Source organism: Trichogramma pretiosum, unplaced genomic scaffold (genome assembly GCF_000599845.2).
Source record: "Trichogramma pretiosum strain Unisexual culture from Peru unplaced genomic scaffold, Tpre_2.0 scaffold29, whole genome shotgun sequence".
Lineage (NCBI taxonomy): Eukaryota > Metazoa > Arthropoda > Insecta > Hymenoptera > Trichogrammatidae > Trichogramma > Trichogramma pretiosum.
Window position 1 is genome coordinate 848,214 of NW_019641669.1, and position 20,908 is coordinate 869,121.

The 20,908-nt window shown below is 43.5% G+C and overlaps 1 protein-coding gene across 1 annotated transcript in view; it reads left to right on the forward strand.

The window, feature by feature from the left end:
- Positions 1-4,952: 4,952 nt before the first annotated feature.
- Positions 4,953-20,908, forward strand: part of LOC106660037 — a 49,013-nt gene continuing 33,057 nt past the window's right edge. Inside the window, exons 1-2 of the mRNA XM_023460382.1 lie at positions 4,953-5,202; positions 7,903-8,145. Of these exons, the coding sequence (XP_023316150.1) occupies positions 4,953-5,202; positions 7,903-8,145 (493 nt within the window). The remainder of the gene's footprint in view (positions 5,203-7,902; positions 8,146-20,908) is intronic.

Sequence of the window (20,908 nt, forward strand, 5' to 3'; positions counted from 1 at the left end):
GCATTCTGATCGTGAGTGCGAGTCGCGAGCTGGAGCTTGCAGCAAGTGCATGGCAGAGTGCAGGTGCAGAATCTGCACATACACTACGAGGAATTTCTCCCTCTCTCTCTCTGTCTCTCTAAATCTGTACGAGTGTTGGTGCTTTCGTGCGTTTATACACACGCAGACAGGTATTACGAGGTTCCACGTGCCCACTTGGCCAGCGGCCACGCGTAGATACACACACGCAATCACACACGCAGGCACACGATTCACGCACACTCGTGCCGAAGTGCGTATATATAGCCATTGGTTTGTTGCTCGATGCTTGTTCATCTCGGTGGGCTAGTAACCAATTAACCCGTGAACGCACAGAATGCAAGAGCGCTCGTTTCTGTTTGTGCGGCTAGACTACTATGGCCGCGCGCGCTGACTATTTGCCGTGTTAAACACACGCACGAACACACAAGCGCGTTTATATATACGTACACCCACACGTAAATATATATGTATAAATCCAGTATCGTATATCGATTTTGTGAACACATTTGCCTTCCGCGCCGTACATGCCTTTGACCGGTTAAATTACCCTCCGTGTTACACGCTCTTTGCTTCTCTGGCGTTTTTTTACATTCTCTCTCTCACCACATCGACACGAATCACGCACAATTGTTCATAGCGCGTAAGTAATAGTTCCGCACCTACAGCAATCGCAGTATGCTGCATTTATGCCTGTGGCCTAGTCACTCGCTTTGTATTAATACGCAATTGAGAAATTATTTCCGAGTTATGAAATTCATGCCGTGCACTGCGCGTGGAGTAAAGGTGAAGAGAGAGAGAGAGAGAGAGAGAGAGAGAGAGAGAGAGAGAGACTGATATTTCAAGGAAGGTTTATTTTCCGAACGACCGAGCAAGCAGTTTCCGGAGCTTTTTTGATTCGAGTGCCGGGCAAAAGCCCAAGATTACGCAGCAGCAAGGCGTGTATATAGCTCTCTCCGTCCGTTCAATTTCGTGTACACGCACCATGCATACATCGCGTAGAGAGCAAAGAGCAAGAGAGAAAGAGTCTGATGCGACCAGCCAAATCGCATCTCTCTCTCTCTCTCTCTTTCACTTATTCTGCTATCGACAGACACGTAGACTAGTCTCCCCTTGTCTTACGATATATAGATATAGAATAATATTCAGTCAATGGAGCGTGTTACTTGTATATGGAGAATTGAACGACAACCGGAGCAACGTGTTTAATGTGGTTTGTTTGCTCGTGTACCCGCCTAGTTTATTGGTACATATCACGATTATTAATTCAACCGATTGTTGCCACGCGACCGTACATTTATTTCATGCGCAGCAGCTCGTAAGATACAACATAACATATATTGCACGCTCTCGCGCGCGTTTGACCGACCGTGATTTTTCTCTCGTTTATTTATTTATTTATTTACTTATTTATCGAGGTCGATGTAAAAATTATTCTCGGCTAATCTGTTTACCAGCGCACTTGAGCACATTCGATTCGCAATCTCTATCTCTCGGCTGGTTTCGTCGCTCGATCGAGTGCTGTACACTCTTGCGCACTGCTGCAGCTCGAGTAAGCCAGCGCGGTGCATGATACGCATTTTCAAAACGATCGCTTATGAATACCTTAATGGCTCTTGTATATTTTTTTAAACTTGTTACGAGCATCTAATGAATTGCACGTGCAGTGTAAATCTCTTTCGCTCACTCGGTCTCTCTCTCTATCTCTCTTTCTTTCTTTCTCTCTTGCAATGCCCTACGGCCGCGAGCGTATTATGGGATTTCCCCCTAATTCGACGTCTAAATATAGCACTCGCGAAAGCGAGCGAGAGAGAACGAGCTTATACACACTTGCCCCGATGCACTTTACGTAAAATGTATGTGCTCTATTCCCCCCGTTTACTTATTTTATTTTTTCGTCTCTCTCTCTTTCTCTTTCTAGCTCGCTCTTTTTTTTATCTCTTTTTTTACTGCACGCTCATGGAGTCCCCTAAGTGTCTTTGTGCTTTGCACTTTCTTACAGATTTCCAGGCATTTTCTCGATTCGTGCGATCCGCGATGGGTTCAATGCCTCTCTCTCGAGGCATAAAGGTTCATTCGCGACGTTTATGAAACGTATCAACGTCCGAGATCAAATAGCAAAATACCAAGTTAATGAAATCAGAATAAAATTGAACGTTTTCATTAAACTGACAGCTGACACGTTTTTTCGTTTCCGTCTCGTTCGAATCGAAAAATTTTCAAATTTTTTTTTCTTCGCGTATGTATCGGCGTATCGACAAATTACTTTTTTGTCAATCACCTTAGTAACTCCATTAACTGACTCGTTTTTGACGGACAATAACAACGAATATTTCATCGCATAGTCGTATTCTTCTTTTTCGCATACATCTCCCTTCTCTCTGTTGTACCATTCTCACTCTTTCTTTCTCTCTCGATGCTTTCTACCCATCTTCGTCGGGAGTACACGCATGGCACGATCGGCCTTTAAATTTAGAAATTTCGAATTTCCGCACGACGCCGGCCTGTACTCGCACGACGACGCCACTGGCGTATATTCCCTCGTCGACGTAGCCGTCGTCGTCGTCATCGTCGCCGTAGTAGTAGTAGTAGTGGTAGTACATACAGTAGTGCCAGCAGAAGAAGCTGAGAGTGAGAGAGAGAGAGAGTCGGCTCTCGGGCAGTTTACGACGCGCTCGCTGGCATACGCCGCCAGCCGATGCGTGTGCCCGGCTTACCAAAGTAGTTGTTCGGCAATTTCGTGATATACTCCGTGGCCGTAAGGTGCTTGAGCAGTGAATTTTTCGATCCCCGATCGGATCATCCACGTGTGCAGAAGCGGCAGTTTTTTCTTTTTTGTTCACAGTGACAGTGTGTGCCTGCTGCTGTATTGTAACAGGTGCAATGCCTATAATGCGGCTTTTGCGCTCCCGTGGCTTTTGTGTGTGAGTGAGAATTTGAAGAACCCATATACGTGCAGTACCTTTAATCTTGAGTTCAATCCAGGCAGTGCAGTGCAAATTATCCATTTGTGCAGTGTAAAAAAATATTTAGTCGATCGTCGTCGTTGCGTTAGTATAAAATATACTTGACTGACGTATTTATTAAGCGGAACCGTTGGATGGATGAGAAATAAGCGCTATAGGTAGAAAATGTACGCATGAACGTCACCCGGTTTTCGAAGATATATATCGAGAAAAACCAATATTCGCAGTGTCAGCGCAAGCTCCAAGCGCGCGCGGATGAAGCCGCCCGATGAGCAGTAAGCAAAAAGTTAATAAACGAGCTAACAGCGGGAACACGACGACTACTACGACGTGAAAAGTAAAAACGTGAAAGCTGTAGAAAAAAAGAAAATAAACAAATTTGATGGATTAAGCATGCACGCGCAGTTTATATTTGGCCGAACGGTATACAGTGTATGAAAACGTCTTATGGACGTTCACCCTTGCTCTTCACTTGCTCCGCACGCTCTCAAGTTACCTAAAAATAGGAAGCGCAGAGAAGCGTCGCCTGCTGCTGCCGCTGATGCTACAACTATATAGCGCTCCGCTCGATTTTCTTTTTTAAAATCTGATGCGAGCCAAAGAGAGAAAGAGAGATAGAGAGAGGGCACACGGACCTGAAAGCACGCTATAACGATGCCGCTACTGCTGCGGACTCTATGTGAAATTATGACGTGCGAGTGAGTACGTGAGTGCGTAAAGTGGGTAAAGTGGTTCATAATATATATCGGTGATTATTTTTTTTACGTCATCGTCATCATCACTCGCGAGTTGATATACGAGGTGCTAAGTTTGTTGCTCAGTGTTATCTTGCGGCGCGAGTACGTGTAAACAATATGCCGGAGAGATCGAGCATCGGTTGCTGCAGCCGCTTATACGCCCAACGGTGAGTACGTTTCGATCATGCACGTTTGTCGAGAGAGAGAAAGAGAGAGCTGGCTATTTTTATTGCACACGTACGCGTGTATACGGTATATACCGAGCTCCACGAGATTTATTGGACTTTAAAAGCTCCGATCCAATTAGTAGCGAGTGCGCGCGCCTTTCTCATGCGCTGCTGTTGATATTCATTATTGAGAGCAGATAAATATTTAAGGGCGCGCGCACGGTCACTTAGTTTCTTATATACCCGGAGAATAATGCTTCGCGTTTGCCGGCGTGAGCCCAGTAATAGTGACGGAGAACGCGTTTGTGTAAATTTCAGCTTATACCGAGAGCGCGTGCACGCTCGATTTGTTAATCAAAAGAAAAAGTTTAAATTTAAAATATCCCGAGGGCGTGGAATTCCGAATGGAAGTTTGCAACTGCAAAAATAAAGAGAGCGCAACGGTGATCCGAGAAAAAATTCGAAATGTCAATTAACTTCGCTTCGCTTTTTGAATATAAACCATTTCAGTTGAAAACATAAACAATGAATGCTGCCACTGCTGGCGCGCGTGTACGGATTGCGCGCGATTCCGAGAAGGAAGCGAACGGCATTATTTCATATAAGCATCAGTTAACTGTCCATTTTCAAAATAAGCAAGTGATTAATGTCTCGTGCAAATGGATTTTTAAAAATAGAAGAAAATGATGTATTGTGTAAAGCTCGTACGATGTGCGATCGCGTAAATGTTTAGATTTTGTATTGAAACGATCGTTGAAATATAGCGTTGAAAAGTGGCATTGAAATATTTAACAGCGTAATAACTACAACATTGACGCGTGCTGTATTCATTACTTTTTACGCTGAAGCCTTACCGAACTTTTATCTCGAAAAAAAATATCTCGCTACTCACTTACAGGCGTAAACACGAATCACTCAACGATATCGAACGTTTCACCAACAGGCCGTGCTGACCAAACTGTACATCGCCTCGAGGAGTACGATCGCGCAGCCAAGCTGTGCGCGGATCAGCGTAGCCGAGCTTTTCCCGCGGCGATATGCTCGCGCGACTGCTTCGGCCACTGATGCTCCTCTGGCTGCTGTTGCTGCTGTTGAATTCGAGACCGACCCTCCAAGAGCAGCATCGAGACTTTTATCGAGGCGAGGCTCGCAATCAATACGGACATCGACTGGCCAGCAGCAACGCAGCCGGTGCCACCACAGGCGGCCATCACGGGGCGCGGACACGCGAGATCCAAGTCAAGTACGGCCGACTGCGTGGCACCGTCGTACAGCCACGAGCCGAAGGTCTTCAATTGGTCGACGTTTTTCTCGGTGAGTATGGTTATGCAACACGTGAGAGCCTGACGCATTTCGCATCGATGCTTTTTTTCCTGCAACTATGCTTTCTGGTTATATTAATGACGGGGGCCTTTTAAATATGAATGCATAGCGTGCGAATAATATTTTTTCCCGCTCGATTAATTCTCTGAGATTGCACGTCATTTGTCGAAGTTTTCGATGAAAAATAATGAGCCAGCTTTTAGCGAAGGCATTTGTTTGCGGTGTTGAAAACGATTGAAATGAAAGAAAAAATGTCTTTGATACAGAGGAAAGAATTATACTCGATCGATTCTCACATTATAATAGTCGTAAATGTAATTATTCTCGCGTTAAAATATTCGTTGAACTTAGAATATCGATCGCCATGCAGCTCCAATTATTGAAATGCTGTATATGAAAACTCATCCACGCGTTATGTGGCATATAGAGTCAAGAAACTTTGCTCGTCCGCCCTCATACGTATATAATACGTACGCGAGAAGGCAAGAAAACACGAAAATGTGTACGAGTATGAATAAAAACAATCAACATCAAAGCATCTGCTCTCGGTGAGAATAAGTGCGAGAGGACGGACAATACTCTGGCGCGAGAGAAAAGAGACAAGCTGAAAAGGATGATAATGCAGCGCGAGAGAGAAAGGGCATAAGTTGCGCGCGGGAAAAAGCGCATACATATAATACGTGCGCGCACATAAACGAGATATATACGCGTGTATGATGGGGAGCCACCGAGTAAATCAGAGATAAAGAAGACGACACACTCTGCGTGCCGCATGCACACACGCAGTGAAATAAACACATACAGCACGAGCGCACTTATATACATGTGTATACACGAGAAAACGCACGGAGAGAAAGAGAGAACCGGAGACGAAAATAGACGCGTGCGCAGCAGCAGCACATTTTGCAGTGTCAAGCGATGTGGCATATATAGATATATAGAAAGTAAAGTACGCGGAGCTGCTGCTGTTGCCGGGTATATACAACGCGTCGAGCTTAGAGAGCTGCTCGCGATACTCGACACCTTTGGGGTATTTTTATGTACGTATCACCGCGAGAAGAAGAAAAAGATACCTTATAAGCATACAGTGTGACGTGGAGAGCTTCTGTTGTTGCCATTCGCCAAGCTCCAAACAAAATAATGACCACAATTTCAAAATTTGACATTTAAATCGTGTTCGCAATTTACTCGATCGTTTCTTCGTCGGCCGCCCAGATTTAGCACGGTTTTTCATGTAAATAATATGGATTCGGTTCGCGCAGACATGCACACGTGAGTGTGCAAATATCTGTGTGTATATATGTGTGCGAGTGTGTTTATATATGTTTAAGCAGAAACGAACATAAAATGGAACGAATGCGAATTACTAATGAGTCGCAGTTATTCTGCGAGTCCCCGTGCCTGCGACTGCGCGCTGCTCGACTCGATTCTTGTGAAAATAATTTTTTTTTCCAACTGGATTTGCATTCGCTACAATGGATACGCGATGGACACTAAAGCTTTGCAGCGTAGCACTACAAAAGTCGGTACGCACGTAAAATATCGCATATTGTTATGTATTTTCGTTTCGAATCTGATGCTATGGAAATCAACAATGAATTTAAATCCAAATATTATCGTATTCTTTGACGCGATTTTTTTCAAGATTCGTACGACGCACTAGTTCATTAGGTTTTAATTTCGACTGATTCACTGTAACATAATCATATTATCGTGGTCAGTCGAGCGTTAATTTTACGAAATCAATGCCTAATTAAACGAGTCGTAAACAGTTTTATTTTACATCGGCTGACGCATACGCGTGACCGTTAATGCCGTTGCATATAATCAGGAGGCCGTGAACTCGTTATTCCTCTCTCGCATTAGCTCGGCTAAAGAGCCACGCGCAGGGTAAAAGAGACGAGTACGAGCTTAATTTATCGTCGGCGATTGCAGGGAGCTTTGGCAAAAAAAAGTAAGAAACACAAAAGTCGAGAGCTCGCTCAATACGAAAAGCTCGTCCACGCTACATATACGAGCGACGAAGCATCGATCTAGCTGATCAGGCATGAGCGTACGGTAGAAAGGGCTCGAGATCGAAGGTTATAACGTGGGGTATAAGGAAGAACGAACGTCAACGAGACGAGCCGAAACGCAGGCGAACGAGCAGCGCGCGAAAAAGACAATGAAATTGCCGAGGCCGCTCTGCGAAGCCGATAAATCGCGACTCTCTGCCAAAGAACTTCGGGCATGATCGTGGGAGGACAAAAGGATGAAGAAGAAAAAAAAATAAAGCGATCGCGCGAAGGTTCGGTCGTATAAAAGAAAGACGAAAGTCTGAATGGATTTTGAGCGCTATAGTGCCAATTGATGTCTGCCAATTGTAAAGCGCATCTTCGAAGTCGCCGTAGCATTTGAAAAGTGTTTCGTAGATGCGCATTACATACAAGCGTAAACTAAACATAAACCATCGGTATGAGAGATACAGCTTCTGCTGTATCGGTGGCCGTACATAAGTAGCGAGAATCTTCAAAGCGTTTCGTGGGTCTAAATATAAGGCGCAGCTAGCACTGGAAGTGCTCTTTAAGGGCTTATACCGTAGCGTTCGATCCCTTTGGAATTTGTACGTCGCATAATACGCGACACTTTTGCGCTGCTCTCGAAGTCTAAAATTGTATCGTACTGCTATAATTAGATAACTTTTTTTCGCAGGAGTGCCTTACGCCGAGCCACCGATAGGCCAGCACCGTTTCGAACCACCGACCACGCAGACGCCATGGACGGGAGTCCGCCACTTCGACAGGTTCGCCCCGGTTTGCCCGCAGGTGCTGCCCAACATGGAGGAGGAGATCGACTCGACGAGGCACAGGTACCTGAAAAAGCTGCTGCCCTACCTGCAGAACCAGAGCGAGGATTGCCTGTACTTAAATATTTACGCGCCTCATCAGAACAACAGTAAGTTTCATTTTATTTTTCAATATATAGTTCCGAAATAAATTCGTGTGTGTGCCCCGATGCTGCCACCGCGGCTGCTTCTGCAGTGCGGAGCGTGTAATGGAGAGGAAGAGAAAAGGTACGTTCGCACCGAGAGAGAAAAATCTTTCCCTGATATCCCCGAGAAATTCGAGTCTGACGGTAAATCAAGGAACAATACTGAAGAATTCATATCTTCATTCGTGCGCGAAAATAAATTCAGCCTTTCTTTTCTCAACAATGCTCCAGTCGAAAAACCCAAAAAAGTCTCGCAAAGCTCGCTTCGAAAAGAGGCAAAGAGAGAGAGAGAGAGAGAGAGAAAGAGAGAGATAGACCTGAGAGTAGAAGAAGGGAGAAAAGGATAAAAGAGAAAGAGAGAGAGAGGAAGAGAGGGACAAGGAGTTCGCAATAAAAATTCACAACCAAGTACTGCTGCAGCATATATATAGAGAGAGACGGTACAAAAAATCCTTCGTTCCTGAAGTGGCGTGGAGAGCTGGAGAAAAAAGAGCTTGCGCGTCTGAAAAATTTATCGGCTCGTGCGTGCTTTAACGTAGATAATGACCAATACACGTGAAAAGAAAAGATGAAAAAAATGGGAAAAATTGTTCATTCGAAATAACTTTTCAATTGATAAAAGTAAATAATTCGCAAATGAACGAGCGGATAAGTGTTCACAGTCGGAACAGACACAAATTAAAAATGTTTTATCCTTTTTCATATAGGCCCTCCACTTAAAACTAATACCATAAAACGTGTCTAATAGTTAGATGCAGCCATTTCAAGCGCTATATACACGGCTTTTCTCTCTTCATATAGCCTCTCCCTTTCTCTGCCCTTTTTTCTCTTCGTTCGTTCCCCCTTCTCAGCTTCTTCGCCTTCTCTTTATCGAGTATTTGATGGCAGAGCCCTTACCTTACCTTATATATCCCGCCGTCCATCCTTTCTGCTCGTTTTGCAGAAATGGCGCGCGCGCTATTTCGAGCCGCACGCGAGATTTTTATTTTCTCCGCAGCTCCGCGCTCATTACGAGCGCAACTATATAATGCCCTTGTAAGGGTATTCTCTTCGATCGCCGGAATCGGTATTGGGAGCGTAACTTTGATTTCACGAGAGACAAAAAGAACTCGTTGCTGTACACGCAGTTTTTTCTCTCTTTTATTTTTTGTCAGACGTATTCTTCAAAAATTTTTTGGGGTAATACGTTTACGAGAGAAAAAGAGAAAAGAAGGCGCACTGTATAGAGGGGCTAGCCAGCTCGCGCAGATGAAAAAGTGTGTCACTTTTATCGAACTGTTTGGAAGTAGGCACACGGAGGCGCGCATGGCTCTCGTCGTCGCTCTCTCTCGTCGTACTCGTCGCAGAAATACGCTTCGCGGCTTTTATCATCCAGAGACCCTACTGAAACGTGTATTCTGTGCTTCTACCGCGCCTTCGAATACAAGCGAAACTTCTCAACCTAGTTTTGTCACCTTATCGTCGCGACTTCTTATCCTCGATAACGTACTTGCAAGAGAGCTTAACTACAGCTGTGTATTGCAGTCTGTCTCTGTCTTTCTGTCTTCTTCTCTGTACCTCGCTTTTTATTCTTCATCGATTATTGAAATAAAAATGTATATGTGTGTACGTCGTCGAATCGTTGATTAAATCTCGACGAACCGCAGCAGCAGCTCGACGACGTGTATATACGTGCAGAGGCTGTAAGCGAGCTTTTTCATCCTCGCGTTCGCTCGCCTATAACGTATTCTCACGAAGACAAGTCTCTAAAAGCTGCACCGAAGAATAAACAATCCGGCAGTGGCAGCAGCTGGAGAGCATGCATTCAGTTTCTATATATACCTATATCTTTAAACCGCGCAACACAATTCTTTTTCTGCGCCATTGTTGCTCCCTTACGCGCGTGCACACACACGCACACACACAGATACTATATACACATATCTCTGGCTTATGATAGATACATCGCGAGTACCGATACGCCATTGTGCAGTGTATGTAGCTGTGTGTGTGTGTTTGTGTGTGTGCGTGCAGCTATGTCTTTGTATACGTACTTTTTCCTCACTGCATTGAGATTTAACATCGCAAGCGGGGCGAGAAAGAAATCGCGTGCGAGCGGAGCCAGTCGATGGCTTATTTATGGATTTTCAATATAAGCCCTTTATAGGGCGATTTACTGTTTTTCCGACCGAGAGCTTGCGATTTTTTTCTTCGACTATACGACCTATACAAGGCTTTTTTGCTCTTTAGCCTCTGCAGCAGCACACAACGCAGCCAATAGCGGTGTTGGTGTTGCGCTGCTTCTATAGTACAGCTTCGAGTCCTAGACGATGATATCTTGCGAGCAAGCGCGGCCCTGAGCGCGCCTCATCTCTTCAGCCACGGCTATAGACACTATACTATACCGAGAAGCTTTTTTCTCTCGAGTGCTGCAAGCCACGAGATTACGCGCGCGCACGCCGACGTTACAGATCTGTATACTTATGTGCGTTATATATACCAGATGCACGCGCACTCCGTTATGGTATTTGCTTCGATGAATTGTGGACCCGATCCTTTTTTCACCTTCGGTTCGCGAGGCAGTATAATAATTTGCACGAGGTGTTCGCGTGAAAATGATTTTCATTGGATTTTAATTTAGAGTTTCGTAACAACGGAAGAATACTTTATACGATTCGCGTTGGAGAGCTGTTGTACAAATCTTTTGTAGCGCGTAATATTGTCTCGCCCGTTGATATTATATGCCAGTATTTCGCGAACGACAAGCAATAAAGCTCGCGATGCGCGCATTCTTTTGCAGTGCACAGGCGCAAAATAACATGCTTTTCAGAGTCTAATAAAGGAAACGTGTCATTATGTATATGGCTCACTCTTTGAAATTTTGCTAATTTCATAATTTAAAATGAGAAGAATTGAGACTTTTTTTTAAATGAGCATTGCTGTCCGTTGGATGGCCTACTTTGATACCAATGATTACTAATTTTAGACTTATACTGTTTTTTAAGTTTGCCACTCGCAGATTTTTTAATTTAAAGGCACTCGCCACCGAGTGGTAGAAGCTTAAAGTAGTATTATCGTATTTGAAGCGTTTGAAAACTGCTTTCGTACTTTGAAACATTAAAATTGTTATTTTCAGGTCGTTTATAGCACGGATTGTAATTGAAATAGAAAATAGCCAAAAACTATCATTTAATGATGATGTATTTAAAAATATTTTTCTAAGTATTATTTTAGTCATTAGGTCATTGTAATGTTGAACATTTTCTACAAGGAAATTTTCAAATTATTTGCGTTATAACTTAGAAACGTGACATTACACGTAATAAGGAGGTTTCTGGAGAATGAACCATATACGTTTATAAAGAGCTCTGTACGTGTCTGTGTATACATGTGTATGTGCTCATAATGCAGAGTTCACGCTGCGTAATCCAATGTGATGTACCACTGTGCTGTATATATACAGCCCAAGAGCTTTCGAGCCGCTGCTGCGGCAAAGCTTTTCATACTTTCCAGTGGCACAATCAGCGTAATATTAAATTTGTATTATAATGATTGTCGAAACGAAGTATGCGGAACAAGCGCGCACTCCTGGACTTCATTTTTCGCGGGAACATGATTAATTATTATACTTAATGAGACTTTAATTGCAACGGGCCGGGGTTTTATTATTTTTTTTCCTTCTTCTTCTTTTTCTTTTTGACTCGGTGCGGTCCAAGTTTGGCATACATACCAACGAGTTTGAATCGGAACCTCGTTATAAATTCGAGTGTCAAAAACCGTATTAATCCGAGTAACCACGGTGTCACACATTTCTGAAAATTAGGTTGTGTAAATTCTCGAAAAAGGTGTTATCGCACGAAGCTCGCTCACATCTACACCTATATATTATTGCAGGCGATAACTTTTAATTAAAGCCATACATCATTCAGCGAGTAGCTTATTCGTCTTTGTGCGTTACGACGCATGACACGTGAATTCGAAATACTTGCAAGAAACATCGTCGAGGGGCTCGAGCTTCCATTACACGAGCGTATGTGTGTGTCTATGTGAGCACGTTACGTACGTACATATATTCATTTATGCGTGTGCATACCGCGTGTATTAAGAAGCCATCAGTTGCAAAAGCTCCGCTCAGAAAGGAGAAAGAGAGAATGGAAGGGATTCGAGCCACTTCCGCGCAGGAGCGAATCGTATGTACAATATATAGATACGCGATATCACATACATATACTCACGAAGTTCACCAGCTCGTTAAGCATGTTAATCATGGAAAATTAAAATCTCCTGCTATATGTATGTTCGTGTTGCGGAATTGGATGCATATAATATGCATACACTACCCGGAGTATTTCTAGAGTAATGCCGGGGAAAAAAGAGACGAGCACCGTGCGCTCGTTGAGAGTTTACATGTACAAAAACGTCGATTTCGTTGAGGTAAATACTTCGTTTGTATTTCTTTAAATAATAAAAATGCATTTTACGATATAAATATCTACTTGAGAGTGACTTTGATGATTTTTATTGGCGCTGCAGCATGAATTATTAAATTCCCCTCCACATCGAAGGTGCATTTTTTCTCCTTTCAATAAATAATGCGTTCAATAATCAGAAATAATCTGAAATTTCTTGAATGATATTTTTCTCGTCGATTTTCTATTTATCGGAGCACGACACAGCCACTCGTTCAATTTTAATTTATTAAAATGCGCGAGCTCTATGTGTATCGTTGCCCCGTGAAAACTCTGCTTTCACATATAAAAAGATACAAGTGCGCGAGTATAAGAGTTGCCTCTTGCGCTCTTTCCTACCTCTTTCTCTCTTCAGTCTTCCTTAACATACATTCACTGGTCGTTTTGTACGAAGCACTGCTTATTATCACTGCATAAAAGTTTTATTTCCTCTGTTGCTCTCATCGCGCAACTCCCTGGACTTGTCTCTACATATACTTAACTCCTCGTGTGCGCCATAACAGTGTGAGCGATGCATGTGTGTGAGTATGCATATATGACCGTGTGAGTGTGCATAAGAGGCTCTTCTTGTACATGTATAGCCACACACATTGAATGTGCGCGAGTTGCAACAAACGTGGCGGGTATGTGCATGTGCAGCGCCCCGACCCAAGAGGGGTCGAGGATAAAGATCCTTTGCAAAGTCACTAATGAGATTCGTGCGGGCGCTTATACCTTAAACCCACTTTTGCGGCTTTAAACAAACTTATGGAAAGGCTGTGTACACTTATACATGTACACGCGAGTACTACGTATACCCACGCGAGTTTTCACACGTGTTTACGTCCTACGTACGCCCAGTTTCAATTTAAAGGGATGATCGATATCGCTGCAATATAAATCGCTGTCGAAACCAAAGTAATTACTAACTTCTCGCGTCCATGTGTGTGTTATAGTATGTGCTCGTGTGTGTATATGCTCCTTTTCGATGCCAAATTTAATTCGAGCATTTTCAAGAGTACTCGTGTACCTCCACCGCTGAGCCCCGGAGGTTCGTACTGTATATGTGCTTAAGCTAGCCCATGGCCCGATTATATATTTAGGTACCTCGCGACCTATTTTGCGCTGGGATAGAGGCGCGCACTATATACAACAAATAGTTCGATAGTCCTTCGGTTCGACAGGGCAGCAGAGCCAGCAGCAGTGGCAGTAGTGCACTGCAGCGACTCTATTTACATTCGTGTGTAAACCCAATTGCAAACGTCCACTTGATTGCAACTTCGTTACAATAACTTCTCAAAGCCCGAAAAGTCAGCTTTTATAAAAATTTTTTTTCATTTTCTATCAACGACGCGCTCGAATGTGTATAGGGGAGGAAAACCACTCGGCGATGACATGAAGCAAAAATTATCTATAGCCGCGCGCGCGGGTATAAAGTTATATTTACTCAAAGTTTTCAACGCATGTATAGAATAAAAATTTGCATGCGATCCGCGTGATCAAATTTTCAATCGCAAATATATTTTGTACAGATATTTGAAAAAGTCACTCCGAGAAAATTGAGGTCGTATCGTTATTTTTTTCATAATTCAAGCCCGAGAAGAAAATTGCTTCTTGATACGAGTTTGATGGATCTTATTTTTATCCTGCGAGCTGCCCTGCCACGCGCACGAATCGTCGTCCAAAGGGCCCTGTACACGGAATTTTTTTTCTATATTCATGGCGCGGAGACAATACGCCGGTACACCCCGAGCACGGCTCGCTTCACGCCGAAAGAAAACCAAAAAAAAAAAAGAACATAATAATGATAAAAAAACTTGGGCTAGGTGTTCGCGCGCGCGCGCGCGCGGTCAGGTTAGCAGCAGCCTCGACTGTACAAGCGTACAGAGCTATAGCTGCCATGAATGTTGCATATGCTGCTCCGGCCGAGGCAGCGCAGCTCTGTCGGTTACCATTCGTTGCACTCAGTAGATTGCCGTACGTACAACTACGTACACGCGTACGTGTACGCGCCGGCTCTCTCTGATGCGCTGCCTCGTAAAAACCCCTAGCCTCTATATCTGGTGGATCTGTGTACCACTCATACATACTGCACATTGCACACTGCGCTCGGCCACCGGTTCACTCACACTCGTGTTGCATCTACACATACACACGCACGTATATTTATACTATGCTCTATTTATTGCCTTTTCGACATTTTCCCCGACTTGATAGAAACGTATAGTGCATCGCGCAACTTTTAGCTTTTGAAATATCAAAAGTGAAAAACATCTGTCGAATGGAAAATTTTTAAAAAATTTATTAGAAAAATTAAAGTGCGACGGCGATCCATTCATTGCTGCCACGACCTGAGTGCAGCTTGCGCCAGTTTTCCTGGGAAAAATTAAAATTACCCAAGGCTCTATGGTATAATCTTATATACCAAGAATGGGTAATCGAAAATTTTTATCTTTACTTTGGGCGAGAAAAAAATACAAAACGCTCTGTATTATTCTATGGAAGCTTCAATTTACTTCCTCCAACCAACGCTGTGTGGTGTGCTATATAGATGGTCCATATAGTCCCCGGCGTTGGCCTTTTTCTCTCTCTCTCTCTCTCTCTCTCTCTCTCTCTCTCTTTCCCTCGGCAAAACCTTTTTTCTCGCCTATTTTTACGAGGAACACACGCGTTCGTGTGTCCGCGTGTTCGTTTACTCTCCTCTGTGTTATACTCTCCATTTCAGGCTTTCACGTTCAATCTCGTAGGACCCAGTTCAATTAGAAAGTACTTCGTGAGCTTTTTTCTCCTCGTTTTCTTTTTTGTTGATTTTTCTTATCCATCTTATCGAGAGCACGGTCGAGAAATTACGTACAACATTATTTCAAGAAAAAAAAATCAAGACGTACGGCAATAATTTATTCCGTTTTCATAATATCCACGCTGTGCGCGGGTTTTAAATCAACGAAAAATTCCTCAATTAGAAAACGCGCGCGGTCTCGGGGCGCGCAACGTTTTAATTGAAATTTACCCAGAAGAATCGAGAAATAAAATTGTTCCTTATGATAAATATAATCTTGGCAGCTTGGAATACTGTAAGAGCCGCGCGGCTACAAGGAATTGTGTAACGAGCTAAGAAAATAATGAAAAAAAAAATAATAATAAATGGACAGGTTTTTCACGGAGTAAGATTTTTTTTGTCTGACATTTTCCGCGCACCGTACACTCAAAAGTGATGAAAACAATCCAATCTGTGCTCTCGCGCAGATACATTATAAAAACCACGCTTAGCTGGGTGCTATATTCTAGGTGGTGAGGCAATACATTAAAACCCGTCATAAAAATGCAACTCGATTCAACATTTAAAGCCCCCGCGCCGCGAGCGCGCGATATCGCTTTTAAAGCCGACATTAGTCATGCGCCCCGTTCGCGTACCCCACCCGCGGCCGACTTTTCTTCCTACATAAAGTCTGATTTGGCGAAATTTTCAACTCTCTTCTATACGCGCTCACGCACTAGTCACGCGTTAGCCGGCTACCCTTGCGCGCGCAGAGCGCCAAAGACTTTTTGACGAGTTTTCGCGTAATTTTTATCCAACCTAGTGCCTCTTGCACTCGCGCGGCGCTTATACAGCCAGAACAGCAGCAGCAGTGAAAGCACGAACAATCGGAATAGAGCTGCACATGTTAATGGCGTCATTTTTCACGACGTCAGTCGTTTTCCACTTGACCGGGCTTGGGAAATTGGCGTCTCCCTCGTTTCACCCCTTCTTCCCTCTTCGGTGCTTGCAAAATATAAGCGCGCGATGCAGTCTTCATCGCACCGAGAGCGCGTCTACCATAGAGACTCGACTCTTCTGGCTCTTTTTTTTCTGCTGCTCTTCATCCACAGAAGCGCAGCCCTTCTCGATCGGCTGTACAGCGCGCGCCATTTCTATAAGTCTTTTGTTAACTAACTTTGCCTCGAGTCTTGCGCCCGTTATTCTGTGTCTGCAGCCGCAGAGCTTCTTCAAATTATAACCACTGATTTTTCCGCTGATGTTGCTTTATATACAAAAAAATTCTTGAGCTTGCAAGCTCCGCGACCGATGCATTTTTCTCTGCGTGCCTCACGAAGAATGACTGCACTCGAGAGTGCTGCGGCCACGTAGTGAGTCGATGTGTAAAATGTGGTTGCGCTGGCGACACAAGAGCCATTCTGTGCACACCCATACGCCCACATACATACACTAGTACATATTCGTATATATACACCTAGACACCAAATAAAGTCGTCCGCTTCGTGTCCGATCAATTTAACCACGCGCGGAGTCCGAAATTGAAATCGTAAATGAAAACTGCGCGCATCGTCGCGTCGAGAAAGCCACAAAAATTTTTATATCGGGGAAAATTCGAGCTTGCGGGCGTATGTATATACGTCGGCAGCTGGAACCGGGAGTAAATGGAAAAATATACATCGTTAGTAGCCCATCGCAGGGCGGCTGGGGCAGCAGCAGCAGCTCTTCTCGTTCTGGCGGTGGTGGTGGTCGTCGTCGTCGTTGGCTCTCGATTTTGCATAGTGATTCAATGCAAATTGCACTCGGCCAAGTGATCAGCGATTAAATCGCAGCGATGCTTGTGCTCGCCGGCATAACGCGGGCGATGTAGCACGGCGTCGATGGTTCAAGCAGCACAATGCATTCGGTAATCACCTAATGTAATATCGCAAGTAAACCGGGCGTATGATGTCAATGCATCGATATACTCTTTCGCATGCTGCATCCAGGAACGTAGCGTAGAAGCTGCTCTCGATCCGGCAACCCGAGAGAACGCAAGTTAGGCGTAATTACGCGATTGCAGTGGCATGTATATGGCGTATACATCGATCACGTACGCACACTCGCGCGTATACCGAGCGCATTATGCGTCGATCCAAGGCAGGATTTTCACTTTTTATAAGCGCGCTGATGTACATATCGGATGAGATGCTACGTGTACGGCGCATAATTGATGCGAACTCAAAAGTTCGGAGCTTGTGTATTTCGCGTTTCAGCGCTTGTGCGCGCGCGAGGAGCACAATCGACGAGCACATCGACTCAAGCTCAGGCTATGAATTTTTATTTTTTTATTTTTCCCCCGTTTCGCGCTGTCCACCCCAGCAGCAGATCGATCGGATCCATATAACTCACGAAGCCCCGTGTATGTTACCCGAGCAAAACTGTATACGTAATGTAATTACTTCGTTCGTGCAAATAGCTTCGAATGAAAATTCATCGTGCACTCTCGGAGTCTCCTTGAAAGCGAGAGAGAGAGGCAGAGGTAGAGGCAGAGATTCAGTTCCTCGAGATTAATTGTATTTGTTATCGCGACAGCTGTGTATCTGCGAGACGATAATGCACTTCCTTTTTCCCTCTCTCACCGCGTACGACCCGTTTTAGCACCAGAAATTGAGCTTATAGCTGCGTGAACACGCGTCAAGGAGATACGCGAGGGCTTGTAACTGCATCAAAAGTTCTCTTTTAGACGAAGCATTAATATATTATATAATACGCGCGTATATTATATGTATTCACACTCTCGGGACATTTAATTGGCCTGTAACCTAATTTTCCAACAAGTCGAGCCTCGTCATCATCGAGACGCAGCGAGCGCAAAAAAACTCGAGCTCCGCGCGTATACGGCTGCAAGCTGCAAGCTCCCGTTGACTGAAACGTACGGCTGGGCGGACGGAACGCTCGCTCGCTGCACACATCTCTTTTTTAATCATTCGAGCGCATAAAGCCGGAAGCCGAACGCCCGAATGAATGCCACGGTAACGAGGTGAATGAGCGTTGCCTTCTATATATGAGCATCGCCACTGCTGCTGCTGCTGCTGCTGCTGCTGCTGCATACGAGCGAGAAAGAGATATACAGAGTTGCGCGTAGTTTTATATAAAAAAAAAAAGAAAATAAAATCCAGAGACATCGCCGGGCTTTGGATAAAAATCTGGGGTGATGAGATGAGCGTGAATGAGTGCACGTGCGCGCCTGTGCGAATGTACGTATACGTACGTGGCGCGACGTCTAACGAAACGAAATCGCACTTTATATAAAGGAGATAAAAATTTAAGGTTTTAGAGATTTCGAGTGGTCGAGTAGCAAGGATATACACCATTACCACCAGCTCAAATGAATCGTCCGATTTATAGTGAAGGGTTAATGGCTCTTGCGGTATACGAGGTGCGCTCGGAGGTCAGCTCCTCGTAAATGAGGTCAGCCAGTGACTCGCTTTCTAAGACCGCTTCGTATATATATAAGATGCGTACAGCGACAATATAGACGCTTTCGACGTGTGTTTACGTTGACCAATGTGAGGTGGCGAGCGCGCGAGAAATGTAGATATACAAATATAACAATTAAGTTAGTCAAATAAGTATTAGTGTCTGAGATGAAACTTTGAATAAAATTGAGGAATTGTTTTTGATTTTAGAAATGACTATAGAACTATATTGAGAGAAATGAGCGTCACTATTGCTCGTTTTTTGCGTGTGTTTTGTGAGAGTATTTCTCGAGACTGGTGGTTGCAAACGAATAACAAACTTACATGACTAAGAAAAATCTATTTGCACTATTTACATATTTACAGATGAGGAAAGGGGGTTTTGCCGCTCAAATTTAGTTTAAATCTCAAACAATTGGACAAAAAATTATAGATATATGTATAGATCCGGATTTAAAATTGCTCAATTATATGTATTTTCTACTTCACCCAATGTACATTCTGAATCTTCCCGCGTTTAATTCTATACACGACGCAGAAGTCGTAGTTGAGAAATCAACCGGAAACAAGCGCATATATAAACACCACACCCGGAGCAAGAAAATCACTCGAGTAGAGAGTTGTGCAGAGCGAACTAGATCAAACTTCCTTACTGATATGGCAATATCTCTTCCTCAACTTTGACAGATTTTCGATTCTAGTCGCACCTGCGCCACCGCCGCCAACGACGACGATAGTAGTACACCATCATGCGCCCAGCAGCAGGGTCTAGCACGTACATCTCGAATACTAACAACTACGCTCGAGGCTGCTCTCAGGTGTTGTACGTCACCTTTTATGTATATATACGTGGAAAACAACAAAACGAAAAATTCGTTCAATTTTTCGTAAAAAACACGAGAGTGGGTGCAAAGAGATTCGCACGCGCGGTAATACAAGGCTTTGCACTTTGGCCCGTGAGCAATCATCTTTTCCGCGAGCGCTAAAGCACGGAGCTGCTCGCCGTCGCAAACAGTCGCAGATAAACATTGCGCCATAACGCATTTCGCGAGATGCTTTCGCACTTTTATAAATGTCAGATATACACTCTACGGTGTCCATTATTTACCAACTTGCGTGGAACCTCGTTCCCAAGATTTTTTTAGCTCGCTTGGACATAAATATAAAGACACCCATAATAATTTTGAAAAAATTCTCACGTATTCTTTGACTAATTGCAAAGACTTTGTTTTTGTAAATTTTTGGCTAGAATTTTCGAGATAGAAACTTACAAAGATTGAACATGTGTTAATGTACAGCAATAAAACTCTTTTAAAGAAATATTCAATTGAAACAACTATGTTTTTAATCTTATGAAACTTATATTTTGAAAAAGAGTTTTTCTGTCTTGAAAAGGAGTACTAATATTTAACATTAATACTGACCTAATGATAAAAAAATGGTCATTTTTTTTAAATTTTCTACCATCCAATGGTTTTTTGGCAATTATTCGTTAAAGTTATAAATGTTAAGCATATTTTATACAACCCGAAAATGACTGTTCAACTGTTTTGGCAAATTTAGACCAGTTTCCAACTTCTTTAAATATAATATAGGATACTAGATGGCGAGTACTCTTTATCTGTAAATCTGTAAGTGGCAAAATAAGAGTAGTACGATATAAATAACGGCAAGGACCACTTCTGATCATGTTTTATTTCATAAATCTTCAAATGTTATTGATTTTTTCCAAAGTTACTATATAGACAAAAAATTTAAGAATAAAAGAGTTTTAGGTACAAGCAAGGTCGTATCCATTTAAAGAATGATTGTAAACGAAGTAGGTAAATGAAGGTTAATACACTCACGTATATTATAAGCACCCCATAATGATCTAGAGTTTTTTGCGAGTGGCTTGCTAACGTACCATTTTGATGCATCAAACTATTCCTTCATGATTTCATTCCAATGAAAGAGAGTTTCGAGGAAAAACCAAGTCTGCACTGCCATCTATTCAGCATCAGTTCAAGCTCGCTATAAATTCCCTGCTCTCCCACGGTAACCATCGTGCACCTGTTGGGAGAGCTTGCAAGCTTCGAGCCCTT